Below are 20088 nucleotides of genomic sequence, written 5' to 3'. Positions count from 1 at the left end.
TTTCAAGCGGCGCATGTAAAACTTCAGAATAACTTCCCGGGAAATGTTTGTGATAAACTACAACGATACATGCTTTTGTAAATGAACGGTAAAATGATAAGGTATTTGAATGAAATCATACTATCAAGCTACAGAGAATTAATTTCAGAACCCAGTTTGGATACTATACAAGACTTGATATTATTTATTACTAACTACCATTATATTGCGGTACATATGAACTACTTACTGACTAAAATGAACACTATATTTACACATTAAAAATTTAGCAGAAATTTTTTTTTCTCTCGGTTTTTATCTTTCGCAGTTTCTTTGTTTTTCGATATAGCTTTCTACATAATACACTATCTCCGACTAACAGTCAAGCATTATTTTTGGATGCGGTAAATTTTGAGACGTCAAACTTGTCAAAGGGGTCACGGAAAATCCGATTACCAAATTTCGGATCCGGCGTCTATCTTAAATCGTCTGTAAATAAATCGGAGATTCTAAAACAACGCGTAAGGACAATGTAAAATTCCTGAAAGCGAAATCACAGATTTACAAGTTCCATTACTACACAATCTTAGGCACTATTGAATATTTTCGATCTATTTTACGTTTACGCCGATTATTGATCTATCAAAGGTATTTTATATATGTACAGGAGTATTTTATATCCATTTCTTATTATCTAGGTTGTATTTATCAAAACTAAAAATAATTATTTTTAAAGATATTTAATAGATAACATTCATAGTTCGTTCGAAGTTTGAAATTCGTTATATAGTTTTTCACAGACATTCACACCATTCAAATATTTGATTAAACTTATCGCAAGCGTTTTTGAGTGTATCTCAAATTACGATAATGTACAGTAATTGAAAAAGCTATCTCGTAAATCGGTCAGTTCTTGTTCGCCTATGTCAATATCGTTGGCGATTTATTTCAGAGTTTTTCGCCACTGAGGCTAAGTACGTTGTAATACGAATGGTCGGGAAATCTATCCAACTCGATGTAATCGGTTTCGTCTAGCAGAAGACCTTCGGCAAGGTTGACTAGCTCGGTAAACGAAGGTCTGCTCGCCGGGTTTTTGTCCCAGCAGTAATACATTATGTTGTAAAGTTCCCGTTTACAATGCTCTGGACGATCCAATCTGTACCCTTCCTTTATCCGCCTCATTACCTGCGAAAAAAATCATCACGATTAACTGTGGAGGCGGGCAGCATTACCACCGATGACCAGTCAGCCTTTTAATCGTTTTTTCATCAATCCAATAAATAATGAATTCGAAAACTTTTTTTTTATTTTTGTAAATATCGGGTGAACCTGCATTACTGACGAATCTTTGGTTGATACCATACTCAAGAAGATACTACGTTCTTCTCATTCTTTCTTTTTCACCTACCATATCCCGGTAATAAACAAGTCTCTGGTTTAGCTGTATATCTCGACCGGCAGCATAAATATACCAAGCAGGACATTACATTTAAGTCGCTGATAGAAATACGTACAGCTGTGTAATTTTACTATACGTGCCTCTGGTTTGTTCGCATAATAGTAACTACGTATGCTTAGAGTAACGTTTGTTGTCATAATACATCTGTGTTTTAATTCCTAACGGATTCAACGACCGTTATTGTGCGGTTGTTGTACATACAAGAACTGTGAGTCGAGCTATGCCATGTAATTTCGCTGCACAGAAGTCGAAGCAAGTTTTTTTTTTCATCGAAAATTAAATCTGACGAACGTTGATTCGCGAAAATTTACATTAAAAGTTGATGTCTCACCTCGGCGGCTGCCAAACCAGGGTAAGGCGTCGATCCAAGTGTAACAATTTCCCATATCAGAACCCCGAAGCTCCATATATCGGATTTTACGGAAAATATATTGTCGTAGAGACTCTCTGGCGCCATCCACCTGATCGGTAGTCGCCCTTCCGACTTCCGTTCGTACATTTGATTCACGGCGACGTCTCTTGCGAATCCAAAATCCGCAACTTTGCAGGCACGATTCTCGTCTATGAGAATGTTCCTGGCGGCAAGGTCTCTGTGGATGACTCCTTTTGTTGCGAGATACTCCATTCCTCTTGCGATCTGGAATTTCATTGAAGAATTTTTTGTCGCTACATATCTCAGACGGATGCAGGATATCGTAGAATAATTAATGTTGTTATGTTTTGTCAGGTTGCAATGGCAACTGTATAGTTTACTGCCCAAAAAAAATAAATAAATAAAAACCTGATAGACAAATCCAGTGAGATCCCTCGAGGTCAAACCAGGTCCACCGTGATTTCTTTCTTCTCTGGAAGCTCGCAAAAAACTTTGAAGTTTACCACCGCTCACGTATTCTAGTATGACAAACATCGGTTCCCGTTCCGTACAGCATCCCAATAATCTGACAACGTTTGGGTGCGGCTCCAACGATTTCATAACTTTCAGCTCTTGGGCAAGGTCCAATCTCTCTCGTTCCGTCGCATTTTCTTTCAATGTTTTGACAGCTACGATAATCGGGCCCGTTTTTCCGGCGATATCTTGGGCTTCGCATTTCCACACTTGACCGAAGCACCCTTCGCCAAGAATGTTGAAAATCTTGAAGCGGAAAAAAAATTATAAAAACTACATTTTTCCACCACTATGTGCTGGGGATGTATAAATGCACGCGATTCGTCGTTATATACGCGGAATATAAAATGTCTCAAAGGCATTGAGTTGGAAATGGAGCACTTGCCTTGAGCCGATGCCTGGGAAACTCCCAATTATCAACGACTGATTTATGTTGAATTCCTGACGGGTTCTCTTTGTCGGGGCCTTCGTACGTGTTGCTACGAGCCTTCGGTCCACGCCATCCGTTAAAGACAAGCGATGGGTTGTCCGATATGTTGGAAATACTGGCCGAAGCTGATTCCTTCTGAATAAAACGATCGAATACGTTCGGTTATGCAATACGAAACTCGAGACGAGACGCTCGAAATCTTATCTTTAACTTTGTCGAATCGAATCGGTGAAGGGATTTTCCTTGTTCCAGTAAGGGAAATTCGTACCGGAGATAATGTTGGAAACCATGACTCACCATTTCCTCTTTCGCCTTCCGGTTACCGCAGAATTTGTGCCTAAGTGACCAGGCGCCTAATCCTAATCCGAGAACCAAGGCGCAGACCGCTGCGGCGGGAACAATCGTCATGGCGATATCTTGAGTCGGAGATGGTTCGCTCGGAGTGACATTTGCGCCTAATGCTGTCCTGGTTTGCACTGCAATTTCATTTGTTTCAACATCTTCTTTCGTCGCCGCTGTAGACGATGGAACTTCCGTCATTTCCGGCTCCGGGGTTTCTGGCTTCAGAATTGTCGTTGGAGGTCTCGGAGGATTCGAATTTGATGGGATGTGCGGAGGCGGAGGCGGAGGTCGAGGATAATTTTGTAGGATTGGAAGTCCGACCAAAGGTGGTCTGATCCGACCACCGGAGCCGTGTTGACTTGAGAACGGAGATCTGCAATCACAGTCATCATTGGATACCCAAATATTGATTTTTACGCTCTAACTCCGGATAAACTTTCACGATTAAAATCACCTTGTTGTTAATTGATTTCGTCCGATCATAGCAAAGTATACATAGTATTGTATACATGTAAAGTGACGTCATGAACTTAGTCAATTGTCATGACTATAACTGTCCGGGAAAAACACCGCGTCGTCACGATGATTTCAAAATGTTAATAATATTGTACATTCTAAATTCAAGGTGATGCCTAACAAAATATACTCTAACGGCTTCCCCGTATTCTTTTTTTTTTATTTTCTTCTTTTAAAACTCCACGCCCGTAATTAAAACGTACTTCATGAAATTAAAATTAAACAACTATTTCCCAGAGCGGACCTCAAACTGGGTCTAACGTGTATACCCACCTATGTTATATGTTTCAACAAAAGCTCAAAGAGGAAGTAATAAATTTGACATGAATATTTTACGGTTTTTCTCAACAGCGCCACGTATATTCTTGCTGCAGCTCTTCACACGTAGGTATACACACGCCAGACTTTCATGAGTTACCATAAGACAAATGCGCACAATTTGTATTTACTATATTTACCTAGTGTTGCCTCCATTTGGTGCCGAGGTGTTCTTGATGTTTACATAGACCGCGGTCTTCGCGGTGAGCATGCCATCGGTGACTGTCACGTATAGATTCAGGTCCTCACCTCCCTGGAAACGCGAGACAAGCACGCGAAACGTTAAACGAGTGGTCGCAGCTTAATCAAGCAAAAGACACGTTAGATTCCAAGAAACGATGCAACGGACGCAACCAACTTCGCGCGCTCGAAGTAACTCACAGGATGAAAACTGCAGATCTCTAGATACGCGTTCTACCATAGATATATTGAACGTTGTACACCGCATTGTGCTTATATACGTATGTGTACAGCTTACAGATCGCAGACTCTCCAACCGGCAACCGGTGCCCCGAGCCGATCTTACCAAGATATGGCGTTGCTCTGGTATTCAGAAGGGTACACGCGTCGAGGAATCGATCCGACATTTATAAATGTTATTCGAGCCGTCGCGTATATGAATTATTCGGGGGGAGAGAAAAAGCTCTAGAAATAAATTTTATCCATCAGGTTAGCAAACGAATATCAAAGGCATCGAATTTATTCCACAACCACATCAGCCTAATTTTCTGAACCATCCGTACCGGAGTAATTGACGTAATGTTGCTCTTGACCTGATGGACTGATTTCAGTCAGACTGGTCGAGAATCTTTGAAACAGTTACATGCATGGTTTTTGTCCACGCAACTTTAAGTATATACCTACGTATCGCATCGACTTGAAACGTACTCTTCAATTCCAATATAGTGCGCGATCCTGATCTTTTTCAGAATATTCTTGACGATTATATTTAAAAGTATCTGCGGTATTCTTGAATTCATTACATCAGAATCGAGTGATTTTTCTTTTAATAGATGTACAGTTAGCGATCTCGCGATTAAAAACGTAACTATCTCAAGGGATTCCTTCAACTCTTTGAAGGTACACGCTAAACTTGAGATCTCGGGCATTAGGAGAAATAAAGGGATGTATGGATGGACGAGTAATACATCATCCTTCGAAATTTACCGTCAATTTTGTCGGCCGCTTAGCAAGGTACATGATATGAAAAAGGAAGAAACAAATTTCCACAACGATTTCGTTAAACGCGAGAAAGCTCGTTTCGATACGTCAGCGTCGGAGGAGCATCGCTGCATTTCAGAGAGAAATCAGCAAGCATTATCCGTCGACTTTCCCCCGAGGTGCATCAAGTCGGTAAAATGGATGACGTTAAGTTATCGAGGAAGTAAAACAAAATGCACTCGTTATTCGTCATCGAAATAGGCTCAATTGTAGTTCATCGTTACTTACTCTGTCCTTCAAAGATTCGTTGACGAACACGGTTCCGGTGGAATTGTCGATGTAAAAAGGAAGTGGAGATTGCGGGGTATTTTCCCAGTTTAAGTTTTGCCCCAATGGTTCCAATCCGAAGGTCAGCTCGTCCTGTTCGTTATCTTCGGCCCTAGCCCTCGTCACGATACTTCCGACCGGCTCTGAATCTGGGAGAATCCAGTTCCGGTCGAGCCACATCACCGGTGGTGTATTGTCGCTGTACTGGCAGTCTGGAAAAAAAATAGATAAAAAAATCACGACCTGTTTTAATGAAATTCAATTTGTTGGTTGAAGAGACAAAAGGGAATATTCGCGCGCGACTAATGGATGTAAGGGTCGTATGCGTAAAAAATGCGATTTTCGTGGTAAAAGGTCGTATATCCGCCATTTTTTAGTCTTCCACCTCACAGTTGCAAACGCGTCGAGAACTTGAGAAACGCGAAAAATACATCGACGTCAAAAGAGATATTTTTGCCTCATCGCTCACTTCCGACAAAAAGAATCCGAGATAACGGTGCAGGATCGTATGTGCGGACACCGACATTTGTGGAATACAATTTTTTTTAAAATAAGGCCCGAGATGAAAGGGTATAACCGCCAGTGCTTACGAATTCTCATCATTTACTAATCAAATTTTCAATTCCAACGTTTCTCAACATATTATTATACTTTCAGCATATACACTGCACTATAAAATAATATACGCCCTTTTACCTTTATATTCATACATATACGTATACCACGTCACGGTACGTGAAGTATTTTGGGCAAAATTATGCTGCAAAGCATAAGAACGACGATGAATGTGAGATAATCTTCAGTCGACGTTTAGGACTCGCCAAATGATTATGGTCATTGGCTCGGCGGTAGTTGTAATACGTTGGAATCCTGAATTGGAACCAGTAAATATGAACCGTATTTCTTACTTGATCTGCGGTCGTTTTTCGTCTAGATGTATAATATGCGATAACCGCAAAATTAGGATTGCAGAAAAAGATCTACATTTTTTAAATCAACAATCCAGTGTACGTGGATATGAGAATTTTTATTGCTCGGGATATGAGATCTCCTGATTCAAACGATCAGAAACAATCTCACAGCTGATGTAAAAACGCTCCGTACGAGAGTTCTTTTCTGTAGTTCTTTTTTTCAAAATTGATCCGAAAAATAGATTAGCACGAAGAATCAATATCGACAGCTCTCTCGTTGGAGTCCGCAGAGTGACGACGCGTCCCCGTTGAACCTTCAACAACTTCACAGATGATTGTTAACAGTGATAATTAGAGAGAGCTGTTTGCCGGAAAGTATCTAGTCTGAGAGAATGACCTTGATGTGCATCTCTTCGGATTTCGAGTTCAGATCGTCAACTAGAGTGTGACCCTTATAGTTCTTTGAATCGTACTTATGACGTCACCTTGAACAAATTTCATATTTGTTCATTTTTAGATAATTCATTTGTTGTATTCTTTTGATTTTTTTTTTGATTTTTTACTCCGCCGGAAATGCTTCGGTGACTTTCTTCAGCAGCGCGATAATTTGAATTGTTATCAGAGAAAGTTTAAAGTGTCAACTCGAAAAAATGTTACGGTCCGACGCACACATTATACAAAAACCAAAATCTCAAATTATTCGGTTTTCTATGGATTAAGCGCAATTAGAAATCGGATTTTTCTTCACATACGATACTGCGAGTAATCTCGTGTACACTACGTTGTCATCAAAATGTGATTTGAAGAACGAGATTGAAAATTCTTGAGAACCTACAATCGACGCTCGCAACTATAAGTTATTTCCAAGATTATCGCTAATTGCATCATATTCGTTTATTATATTGAATCCAATTTTTCTCGCATTCGAAAATTGGTCTGCCTATTTCTCTGGGGGCTCAAGTATTGAGAATCTTGAAAGTGTAGGGTCTTCTCGAGTTGTGCATCTAACAGTCCTCTACGTATGCGGTACGTCAGTAGAGTGGTGGCGGTGGGGGGGGGGGGGGGGGGGGGGGGGGAAATGGGGAACTCAAAGAAAGCTCGAACTTCCGTCTCTCATTTGTATTTGAAGTAAATGAGACAGAATTTAAGTTGCCATGAGAAAAAATGGGGAAAAACGGGGCACCCTCTAAAACAGTAAAGAAAAAAAATTCTACAAAGTATGAATGTACATTTTGCATAAGCGGTAGCTCTAAACCAACCGCAACTTATGTTAATTCATTTCTGTTTTCACCATGATTATTATAGTTATCATTAATGATCCGATACCCAGTAAACGAATTGCTTCGTACATGTACATATATGTACTCAAAGTCAAAGAACATTTACACAAATCAGCGCAAAACAAAAAATGAAGTGTAATAATAACGTATGTGTTATGTGCATTGTGAAAAGTTGTAGAAAACGATACTTTATTATGAACCGAAATATTAGCGATCAACTCGATATCTCGAGAACGTCGAATTCTGTGCTTGACACGGTTTGAAATTTATTCTACATCAGTCGCACTCTCATACTTAACGTCACTGTATGCTACCTACTATTCGGTATTAGAAATGTAAATCCCATGCGTTCTACAAATATCCTTTTCAGCCGTTGCATGTAAATACGTGTACATGACATGCGTATATACATAGGTATATACTATATGTATATTTTTCGCACCCATATATCGTCACTCAGCTCGATCACCAACCCTCGTCAGTATTCATTATACGGTCTGCGTTACGCCGGTGTCACAGAGCTGCCCACACGAAAGTTTGAAATTTAATTTTCATCTTTCATTTTCTTCGGACCGTGCGAACTACCGTGTAGGATGTAATCTAATTGGACTTCAGCACGTTTGATACGCGATTAGTATAAATTGCTGTTACAAATTTGCCGGTATTTATAAGGCACCGATTAGACTCGCGCGTCGAATGTTAATCAGCAAGCAAGTGGCGTGAAACTTTTGTCGCGATTGTATTGTAACGTTTCGATTCAACGTACATCACCAGCAGCTATGTCAATTTTGGAAGCACGGGTTAACGTTCCCACCTGCATATCAATCGGATTCTACGTTTCAATGAGAGAAAGTGGGCGCGGGTTAACCGTTGAAATTAATTCTGCGACATCCTCGCTCGGCGATCGGTCAGACCTTTATTAATCGCGATCGTGAAACGCCCCTCGGGATATCCTATCGCGATTATAGTGCACCGCACGACGTGCCATCGTCATCTCAGAAGTCAATCGGAAAACCAATCGAGGAGTATCGAATCAAATCGATACCGTCCGCTAATGAGTATATGAAAAGCGTTCATTCGTGTAGGTACACGAATGGGACGTACGTACGTGTAACGCACGTAGGTACATACCTACGAATACGTCAACTTTATATGCTTGTAAAATTTTCAATGACATCAATACGAGTATAGTTCTCGTTGTGCGTAGACTTTAGTGGCATCTTGCAGAGAAAGTGGGACGATGAAAGTGCGACCAAACAACCGCGAAGCCTAGGCAACTTCAGTCCAAGCCTATTCGCACCATGAAACTTCCCCTGGTTCATATTTGTCCCAGGTGCGTCTGCCTCTTACCTTATTGTTAGATCTAAAATAAAAAATCCGGTCCGATTTATGACGGAATATCGTTTAATAATTTTCCACGTGGTCATTTCGCCGAAAGGGATCGCAGCTGAATTGATACGTGAGAATCACACGAATTTGTCACCAGAGGAAATTTAAAGGAATCGGATCTGAAGAGATTTCGCATCTATGCTCATGAGCCCGAAATCTGTAATCTATAGGGATTCCACGAATCGAATTGCCCGAGCGTGAGAGACTCGAACCATGTTTCTCTCCAATATATATTTCGAGACACCACGCGAGACTGATGAATGCGTGACCGTATCCTGGATATTTGTGACGTCAAAGTTCTCGCTGTTACGCAACTGAACTTATCCTGTTATCCGTACAGATATATATATACATATAGGCGCGTGTATCTATGCCTATTAGTTCCCGTATGTATAATAACTATAGGTACATGTGTTGGGTGCGACTCGACTCGTATGTTATACGCACACATACACGACTGCGAAGCCTCTGCGTCAACCGATTCCTTTCCAAGTCTTCCTCGTTTCCGAGAACCCCGAAGACTTTCTCTTTTCGGCGGTGCAACTTACACGCACGTAGCACACGTATAAATATATATATCTACATATTCATACGTAGTAGATATACACATCGTCGGGACTCGAGATTACTCGCAGGATGCGACCGAACGATCAAGCGTATTATATCGATCATAACGCGTACCGGATCTTCCAAATGAAAGGCCATCTCTCCATGCGGAACTTGTTTTATTTGATTTTTGCCCTTTTGATTTTACATTCGCGGCGACAAGCGAGGGTTATCGTTCTCCGTTCGTCGTGGGTTAGGCCGTAATCGAGCCATTATGAACTGGGCGCAGCTACGCACGACTTTCTAGATTCTTTCTCGTTGAGCGTTCGTACCAGCGGATGACCATCAACTTGTGGTCGCCGATGGGAGACATTTCAAGAGCACGCCGCGCGGCTTGTACAGTCCGAGATGCGGTTGAAAAAATTAACATTGTCATCCCCCCTTCGGCTCATCAGAGTCTATTATGATACACTTACGACAGAAAGAAAATCTTCGCCAAGTATTCCGTTTGTCTCACACGGATATTCGCAAATAATTTTTTCGTTTCACTCCGCAGTGACTTCGGATCGCTAACTTTTTCTCAAACATTATCAATGGATTTTAACCAGCATCTTAGATATACAATGTCTATGTTGGGACATATTTCGTGTAAATGTTTTTCCATGAATATTTGCAACTTGTTTTTACAGGGAGAAAGTTGGTGCAGCGAGTTACTGAAAATTTGCAGATATACGATACAGCTACGATTCATTATAATTTTTTACTTCTAAATCACGATTACGAACAGATTTCGGTTTTGTAGACACTAGTTTTTTCGATCAAATTCATTTTTTTTCAAGATTTCAAGGTTGATTCGCCTCAGGAGATCGGTCATAACTCGTACACAAAACTATAATCATGTTATAATAAATATGCAAAAATATTTTTGATCAGATCGGATGTCGTTAAACGATTATGTTTTCTATAATTATGTTATTCTCGTTTACGTATACCGGGCATTTAGAAATTTTACACTAAATGCAGCGATGCTACGTCAAGTTTCAAATCACTTTCAAATATCCTTTGTTACAGCACAATCGAGAATGAAAGTTGGCATCGGTTCAACGAACTCCTAAACACTGCGCTTGCAGTCTTTCGGAAATTCGAATCCTGAAAGAAAAAGTGGTTTTCACCTACAACTTAGATAAGTCGATGCTATTTAGAAGAAAAAATTCAATATAAAGTCGAAACTTATTCTGCTCAATAATACACCTTTACCTATAGGTACACGATTTCAATATCACGCGACGATGTCCTCGCTGTACATACATACACAGCGATGCGAAGGACGGCATATTTTTTAAACCCTTAATTACCTGTATTTCGTTCGTTTCCTGACCAATACCTTTGCATGCACCGATTTCACATATTTTACTCATTAAACATGTAATTCATTCATCAACTTCAGCGGCCTTCAGATTTCTTTTGACAACGAGTAGACGACTGCAGGTCGCAGCTGTATATATAGTTCGAGCAAAAACATATAATATTTGAACTTTTCTTTTTTTGTTTCTCGGAACACTTCTTTTCTTGTTTTACAACTGAAATTATCCATGTAATCTACTTCGTCTTGACGTGGAGCCGATAAATTTTGCTACCTCAAATTTCAAATGGGGCACCCGCTGCGTGCGCTTAACGGTACTGTTGGGTTCGGGGCATTGTTCCGGATATGATACACGGCCGACGAAGGATAAATGGGTATACTTTGGCTAAACGTTTGATTCGAACTCCATTTAAAGATCGGTCTATAAATAGTTAATATGCTATATGAAGACAAATGAACAGTTGCGCTTATAATGTTATACTATCTTTCAGACACTGCGTTTATAGTATATCTATATCAACTGTAGAAAGTCCGAAGCCGCAACGCTCTCTTTATCGACTGACTCGTACGCGGTGATTCTTCAATTAATTCTTAGTTTCTAAAGTTGGATCACCGATGTTCAATAATCTACTTTAATTTATCCATACAACGGATGCTGTGTCACTATCGCATCTATATACCCATACATACATATACAAGTATAAGTATTGCGTCGGTGACGACGTTACGAAAACTGTTGGGAGTCAAATTGTAATAACGATAAATTAAGAAATAATGAAACTTCCATCCCGGACGTTGGAAATACATCTTGTACGGAACAAATAAAATTATACAAGGAAAACGTAAGGAGGAAGGATTATCAATGATGTTTATTTGAAATTACTATAGCAATAGGTTTTCGAACAAAATCACAAAATTTGAAATCAAGATTAATTTGAACTAGGTGCGAATGATGAATTAGACAGGTAGAGTTAGGCCGAAAGACGGTCCGCGATGCTGGTCAACCTATCCCTACAGACGAGTGATAGGAGGCCGAGACAGACAGTAGGACCGAATAAGTACAAATACACGATGCCAGACAACAGACCACCTGGGCAGAGTACAGCGCACTTTACATTAACAATCTGGTTCATTTAGATCGGCCGTATTGAATTTTCCCTACGAATGACCTCTTTTCGCTTGGCCCTCTCACCTTCCCTATCTCTACTGCGGTACCACTATGCACCAGTTTTCAAATAAACGATTGTCATCCACAAAACTTTGGAGTTAAATTTTTATATTATGTAATTAATTTCATATCAACTGATCCTATTCTATCGATAGTATAGGTAGGGTTACAGTATATCATGAATCAGGTATAGGTATACCACATCTGTACGAATGGTTTTCCGTTATTGGTCAATTAGTTTTAAGAATCCGGGAATTACGCAATATACCCGAGCCCGCAAACAGTTGTGAGAGGGTTGGGCAAACAGGATCTTCCGAAATCCATGAACTGCATCCATAACACGTTCAAGTCAAGACGACTGTGATAAGTCGAAACTCATATTGGTGTAATATTATCCACTGCCTGTACCTATACACCCATCGCATACCTCAATGCTCATGACTCACGGAACCATCTTCTATCACCTTGACCCGACTTTATAGATCGTTCATCTCCCAAGAATGTGAAGAATTTTGCGCCAAAGAATCGCTGATGATTTCAAATGACCGATTCCAAACAAAAAAAAAACATTCTACAACGTGTAGTAGGTATTGGTATTACATTCTATCATAGTGCGCCCTTCGATATACGATTCACGTTCGATAAATGAATTGAAAAACAAATCGAAGAATAATTTTTTTGTACAGGTATTCGATTGTTTTGGAATACAATTAACGCAATGCAGCATTCAATTCGTTGGCAGTTTATCGCAACGGTTATCGAGATGATAGAAATTCGAACAGCTGTGAATGAGAGAATAACGACTGCGCGGGTGAAAAAGGCCATGAAACAAGGATCATGCGAGAAAGTGAAGTCTTAGGTTCTGAATATTTGAGAAGCGTGGCTGGTCTTTCCGAAGTGAAAGTTCTGAACTCGGAGCTGGTGTACAAAGCCGGCATCAGGGAGGTGTATATAAGATATATAAATATACCCAACTTCATACCACAAAAAGAGACATTAAAGAAAAAACGAATGACACCGCGGTGCCACGCGGCCATCTTGATACAGCGGTTTTGTGCGGCTTGTATACATATATATACCGCGTAGACAATAATTTCGTCTGTATAATACGCAGGCAATCTTGGAGCAAAAATTACGGAGGATCAGAAAATGGGTTAGCTTTTTTGCCCATTATCAAAATGATTTGAGGTTCTCTTCTCCACCGCATTTCCGTTCTTTGTTCTTTCTCTTTCGATTCATCCGCACCTGCATCTGACGAGTCGTACGGATGAGCCGAACACGCGCTCACTCAATTTATGCGGACACGCCGATAAAATATCCCGAAATTTCAAATCCCAACGTATTTCGTATATCCTCGTAACATTCGAATTTCACACTTGAGCCTATACGAGTATATTGCTTCATTTGAATATACGAGTCATATATATTTGCTTCGGAACAGGTTAACGCGTGACACGTCTATAACGAAGCTAGTTTTTACTATTCGCAAGTCTGACACCTGGGTGTTTGAACGCGGTATATGTTATATGTACGCGAAGTTCGAGTGGCTCCGCCATCCACGTGTCCATAGTCGGGAATATTTTAATTATCCAATTAACTCAAGAAACGGCAGAGGGTACGATATGTTATATGTATACCTGCGTATGTGAGCCACCGGCACACCATAATAATGCCTTTTTTCGCATCCTCCATCTGCGAGCAATCGTCCGCCATCTATCTTTCCTTCATGTCTTACCGTATTACCGCTCTTCCTTAATTTGCTTCTTTCCTTTGACGTGGTATTTTCACGCGCTCGCTTTTTTCTTCCACTTCCTCTCGCTCCTCGAGCTACCTCATACAATTCGACCGCAGAATCGAAAATGAATCGGTATACATGTGCGCCGGTCCAGGCCGGAAAAATTTATCATATCGTACGTTATTTCAATTCTTTCATCAGAGTTGAATAATTGAGAAACGGTTCACCGTGATAACTATTCAGCTGTTTGAAAAATTCCATAGAATGTATTGACCCGAAATTTCCTAATCACGTGTAGTATATATGCAGTTTAGTTTGTAAAAGACGGAAACTTTCTAAAAGAAAATAATCCTTGAATCGAAATTCTTTCTCAACATTAGGTAGATGTGTATCGGGTCGGCGATAATTTATGATGTCCATATTATCGTGAGGCAGCCATAGCTTTTATGTTTTCAACTGATATACAATAAAGCGTGATCGGATCTCGCACATCTGTGCTCGTAAAAGTATTCCGCTAATTATCTGAGAATTATAAACGTAACTATCTGACTGCTATAAGAGATGGATCCAAATTTTTAGTGCAGCTGTCATTTCCTGAAATAAATTCGAACCGGTTTGTCTATTAATTTATATAGCATGCGTGTACGCGATCTGAATGTGGTGTAAAAAGAAGGATCAAAATATTTTGGTGGGGTTTTTAAGGAACGGTGTTGTAAATATTGTTAGTTATAAACAAGTTTACAAACACCAAACGGATTTCGCGTATCGGCAAACGTATATATAGGTAACGTAATACATATGTCCCGATAATATGCATTTCGTTCGCTTTGTTTTAGAAACAGAATTTGGCCTGTGGAAAGTTGAATTTTCAGCGAATCCTGTGGTAAAGGTATGAGGAGAGTGGTGTGGAAACTACTTCGATATCTGAGAACAGCTCGCGATGCAGATTACATGCACGGCGGAAATGTGCAGCAATTAGAAAGTACAGAATCTTGTCGATATACCTACACACGTGTGTATAGGTATATGTATATTTCTTCGAGTCGACCTTGAGCCAAGAGATGCAGACTTGATAAAACGATATCATTTATTTGGAATATGTTATATAAATGAAATACTTTGGTCAGACTTATTTCTTCTTTTTCTAATTACGAAGGAAGGAGGAAAGGAGTCATGAAGTATACCTATACGTGTATTAATACTAAACTAAACAAAATTTAGAAGATTTCACGTAGATTTTCATGTTCCACTCCGATGGGATGTAACGTCTCCAGGTAAACGCGTCCGTACATTTACGTACGTAGATATAATATCCATACCTACTTCGTTGTCGGGATGCGAGAATGACTAATCACGAGAGACTAAGGACCGCGCGTCTGGAATTGCGCAATTTTTAAGGAGTGACGCTGTTGACTCTACATGACCAAACGCTGCGGCGAGTTCATATACCTATACTGTAAATGACTTGCCCAAAATATTCATGACTTTACTGGCACCCGAACGCTGCGTTTCGGCCTTCGAGATTGACTAGCGAGAATTCGATCCTTGATTTGTTCGGTAATATTCTGCCTAGGCCATGTAAAGATTTCGTTACATTATCGTTGTAATTATCACAGTTCATGTAGAATTCTGGAACAAAAAAAAAACAGCTTCTTCGCATTAAATTGCGACGGTCAAGTATCGGCTCACGTGAGAATATTGAGAAACGGTTTCGACGGAACGGTTGAAAAAGTAATATAGCCAAACGGTGTAATCACGCTATAGCGTATACTTCGAACCGCGCGGCAGGTGTCGTCGAAGGCAACAAGTATAAGGTTATACCTGCAAGTACGTGATCGTGCGGTGCAGACTTCGCTGTCTGTCTGGTGACCTGGTTATGTGTTTCATACCCGCATCAATCCCTCAGCTTTCGATCGAAACATTTCCAGCAAATTTCTAATTTCAGAAACACGAAAATCGGATCGAACGCCCGCCACATGCGTTATGCAGTTTTTTGGTGATCGATCGTACCTACGGCAGATTTTTCGGTGCAGGACGTTCGGACGGAGCACAGTTATCTTTCACTCTACACTCGAATCTCACGGATACCCGATGTACGTACAATTTGTATGCATATAATAATAATAATAAAAGTAAGATGGTTTTTCCAGTGATTTGTTAAGGAATCGTGACGCGACGTTCGAACCCACGTCGAATCGCGCTTGGAATAGCGAAATAATTTCCATCTTCTTACGTTCCAACTTCTGCCGACGACCGGGTAAAAAGTAATTGTGATTCCCTGAGAGTAATTTCATTAGATTGAATAGATTGTAATGGAGATAAAACTCACCGGCTTCCACCAAGAAGACCGCGGCAACGACGGTTATCCATACCACCAACATTTCTGCATGGGCTGATAATGGGCCAGCAGTAAACAGCTCTTACTTATTTTCTCTATTATATTCACTTCGCTCGAAGCGACAGCTCTACGTCGACAAATTATCCTCGAGCTCTCACCCGACACTGCTTGAGTTTTGTTCAACGGATATTAAATTTACGAGAGACATTTAGCCGATAATTGTTTTACAGTGATTCCTTACACACACCGCACATAGGTGAGAAATTTGATGGGTTAATTATTCCGTTACGGTTGTTATACCGATAGAATTTATCGCCAAATCTTCGGGCTTTCGAAATAGTGGCCACGAAATTCTTGGAATTTTGATTATCTGGCACCAACTGATACGAGCCAATGAATTTTATTTCTTCAAATATTTCCAGAGATTTTCCCATGGGTGATCGATCGTCGGTCGATCCGAAGGAAGCAAACCAAAAAAATGAACCGCGGCTAGGAGGTTGCGAGGGGGTTGACAAAATTTGAACCACGAGACGTTGGGTTCGATTTTTATTAGAGCATACTTTTGAGACGTTCACTTCTCGGTACCTAAAACGTCGTCCTTCTAACGATCAGTGTTTCATTATTTATCTCACGTATTCACCCATAGCACGATCGTAACACTTAACGAACTGGCATTCGTGTTAACTGATTTCGAAATTATGTTCGACAAGAAACAAAAAAAAGAAGAAAAGGAACAACGTTTATCGCTGACGAAATCGTGATCCTTATAGATCTCTTTGAAATATATTCTGTGCACTACCGCGTATTATTTAGATCGCGTTTCATTCGTTGAAATATTCACTGTGTATACTTTCTAAACCAACACTAAATCCGACTATTCTGCATATAAATTAACACAAACAACACAGAATCCACGATACACCAATGTATCATAATACTATTGTAATTAAGATGTAATTATTCTTATTTGTCTTTTGAATGACTTTTGCGCGATGAATTTACCCCCTTTCATTGCATAAGTGTACAACTTTTCACTCGGAATATGCAAACGTATAACTCGACGGGATTGGGCGAAATTTTCACGTTTATAGACTGGACCTTGTGTCCGGCGTATACGTGAGATCGTATGGGATTATCCTTATAGTTCCGTGCTTTAGTATAGTTGAACGAGCGATTCGCGAAGCACGGTCTTCCCGAGGTCCTCCCCGTTAGCGTTTCTTTCTTCTATAACTCGGCTCGACGGCGTCCCGCGGGTTCTCGATATTTGGAAACGCTCCGACTCCCTGCGATGATTTTTTTCCCGATTTTTATTTCGTTCTTTTCGACTGTCTTCGGGTCGACAACGCGCACGATACCGGTGTCTGACAACGACTGAACCATCGTCGGCCATTGCCGTTAGACCCGAGGCTTCTTTCAACCTGGTGGACGTTCACTTTCCGCTCGGGCGACGACGTCGGTTTATCCTCAACCGATGTTGCCTCGGCCAATGACAATCCAATGAAAGTCGCTGCCCGGTGGAAAAGAAGTCACGAAGTCACTGTTCGCTTTGTGTTGAATTCAAAAACAGGGACCGTGACGTGAGAGAGGAAATTCAAATGAGAAATCAAAACTCCGCCATTTTGTGTTTGCAGAACAAAATGGTACTTTGCACCTATTGATATTCTTTTTCTCGTTTAGAAGCTGAGATAATCAAAAATTGTTCAGGCCTATTGCATTTCAGAGAAGCTAGGTATTGAAGTATACATGATACATGAAATTTGCAAAAGATATAAAGTATCTGGAGATAATGATATGATAGTGCGTAATTGTCGGTATGTAATCGCTGCAAATGCGTGGCTTTGTACGACGATATGTTTGGAAAGCATTCGGGAAAAGGAACTCGTGTGTCCGCTTGAAAGGCTATGGTATGATACAAGTGAGCGAGCGATGCCGGAAGTATATATACTTATACTCGATAGTTTTTTACCTAGATTGTGACCTTAGCAGGACTATTGAAAGTACGCAAGGTTACTACACGCATACGCTTCAAACCGCGCTGGAATTGAAATGATCGTTTTAATTGGAGCATGATTATATTGGCCGGAGATAAACGATCCGTATCAAAATCGTCGTAGCCTTTACGGATCAAAAATAATGTACAGTGTACGCGTCTGATGTACGAATAATAAAATCATTTGTACCTCTGATGGATCGAATAAACAATCGTCGACGTTGAAAACTTTACCCTAAAATCTATATGATAAGAATAGCTTGATATCCGTTTGGACTCATCGATCCGATTTCATTTCATAGCATGAAACCATATATGAAACTATTCTCAGCCCACCAGGATTCAGCTTTCGTATAATTTTATTATGAGGAACCCAAAAGCAATCCGGATCGTACCCTCCGGCAACCCCGCGGGTACGGACTCTACGAATTGCGGTTCACCGAATTTTATTTGAAAAACATCCAGCTTTCTATCGCTATACGTGTGGAGTTAAACAGGTGTAATTAACTGGCGCTGTAATATACCCGTGAACTACACCAAACTTTACCGTATTCGGTTGCTGATTGGACGGATTACTTCAATTCCTAATTCCCATCTTTACTTACGGTTGTGAAAATTCATTAGACCTGACTATTTGCGGTCAATAAAGTGACCTGTTTTTTATTGTTCTTCTGTATTGACCGTCGGTAAGTTAGGGAAGAATCGGAATCGCTAAATATCGTCCGTCACGTGATGATCACGATTATCAACTATCGACGCAGAACAATTATTGTTTAGATCTTAATTAAACGTTGGGAGGGCAGTCTGGTACGATAGAGAAATTCTGTCCATCGAAGTTGGAGCGTGTATATTGTAACGTGATTGAGGTGTTTCTTTTTTTTATTTATCATCGTAACGACGATGGAAAATCTCAATAAATTATCTAACTGGAGATGCATTGCCGCCGTCCCAGACCTTTTTATGAATACACCACGAGCGGTTGAATGGTGTGAACCATTTTTTTGCTCGATCAAACTACTTTTTGCGTCTGGTTTTTTTCACGTTCTGATGCTACACGAGTCACGATGTGTGTTTTATGATGATATGGAGAGACAGTCGGGCAGACAAGTGTAGAATTCATCTGGAAATCAGACACTCTTAATTCTCCGTATGCACGCGTGTGCGGCTTGCTGCAGATGCAGAAAAAACGAATTGCCTTGCAATAGTATAGCCTCTCATGCCATACGAATTTCACAGCTCTGCAGAGTGTTTGGTCTACCGAAGCGGATAAGCTCCGCTCAACGACTCGAACAAAGACTCGTCGTTGAATCCGAGAAATATGAATGGGCAAAGCCGCAATTTCATGATTGGACTTAGAAATGGATCGTTTTTCGGCCGTTTTCGTTCAGGCCTCATTGTCAGGTCAGGCGGAATTACGGAAAGATCGGCACATGGCTCTCATCGTCGGTAACGACGGTTCAATGCCGCATATACTTTGGTTCTGATGCAATCAGGTTCGCATGCTCGGAATCGAAACGCAAACCCGTTCAGGATAAAAAAAAAAAAATTGATCCTTTCTACACATACAATTTTTTAATTGTAATAACCGATATGGGTACAATCATAGAATTCAATATATCTGTGGTACCAATGTACATTTTTCTACAGAATTAATTTTCGCTCTGTTGGTCAACGTAAACTAGATCAACTTTTTTTTCTACACGTGGGTACTTATCAATGCAGACGGAAATTTACTCGATCGTCAGAGCCCTTGACTTATTTACGCGAATCCAATACCGCGCGGAATTTGCCCAAGGATAGACAGACATGCAGGGAGTACCATATGAACCGATGCTTTACTCGATCACTGAAAACGACGAGGAGGAAGAATTTGGCGTTATTGACTTTGAATCAAGATCAACTCGAGTCCATTATATAGGTTTTAATACTACCATTAATATTACAGCTTGT

At 40.4% G+C, this 20088-nt stretch overlaps 1 protein-coding gene across 2 annotated transcripts; it reads right to left on the bottom strand.

The window, feature by feature from the left end:
- Positions 1-161: 161 nt before the first annotated feature.
- On the bottom strand, positions 162-17827 carry LOC105692056 (tyrosine kinase receptor Cad96Ca). 2 transcript variants are annotated; one of them, XM_012410974.3, is made up of 8 exons: positions 16140-17827; positions 5380-5630; positions 4071-4183; positions 3052-3469; positions 2710-2886; positions 2220-2570; positions 1770-2075; positions 162-1164 (listed from the first exon to the last, which is right to left on the bottom strand). In XM_012410974.3, exons 1-8 carry the CDS (start codon positions 16189-16191, stop codon positions 928-930), a joined length of 1905 nt encoding a protein of 634 aa, XP_012266397.1. In that variant the 5' UTR covers positions 16192-17827; the 3' UTR covers positions 162-927. The 2 variants fall into 2 exon arrangements, with proteins under 2 accessions (XP_012266397.1, XP_012266396.1); XM_012410973.3 differs by having other exon boundaries at positions 2710-2889; positions 16140-17781.
- Positions 17828-20088: the final 2261 nt, after the last annotated feature.

Source organism: Athalia rosae, chromosome 2 (assembly GCF_917208135.1).
Source record: "Athalia rosae chromosome 2, iyAthRosa1.1, whole genome shotgun sequence".
Lineage (NCBI taxonomy): Eukaryota > Metazoa > Arthropoda > Insecta > Hymenoptera > Athaliidae > Athalia > Athalia rosae.
This window is presented reverse-complemented; position numbering and strand designations above follow the sequence as displayed.

Coding starts and splice junctions, on each gene's coding strand:
- LOC105692056 (XM_012410973.3), bottom strand. CDS start 16,191: ATGTTGGTGGTATGGATAACCGTCGTTGCCGCGGTCTTCTTGGTGGAA. Junction 5,631..16,139: donor GGTCTTCTTGGTGGAAGCCG/GTGAGTTTTATC, acceptor TTTTTTTTCCAG/ACTGCCAGTACAGCGACAAT. Junction 2,890..3,051: donor GGAAGGCGAAAGAGGAAATG/GTGAGTCATGGT, acceptor CGTTTTATTCAG/AAGGAATCAGCTTCGGCCAG.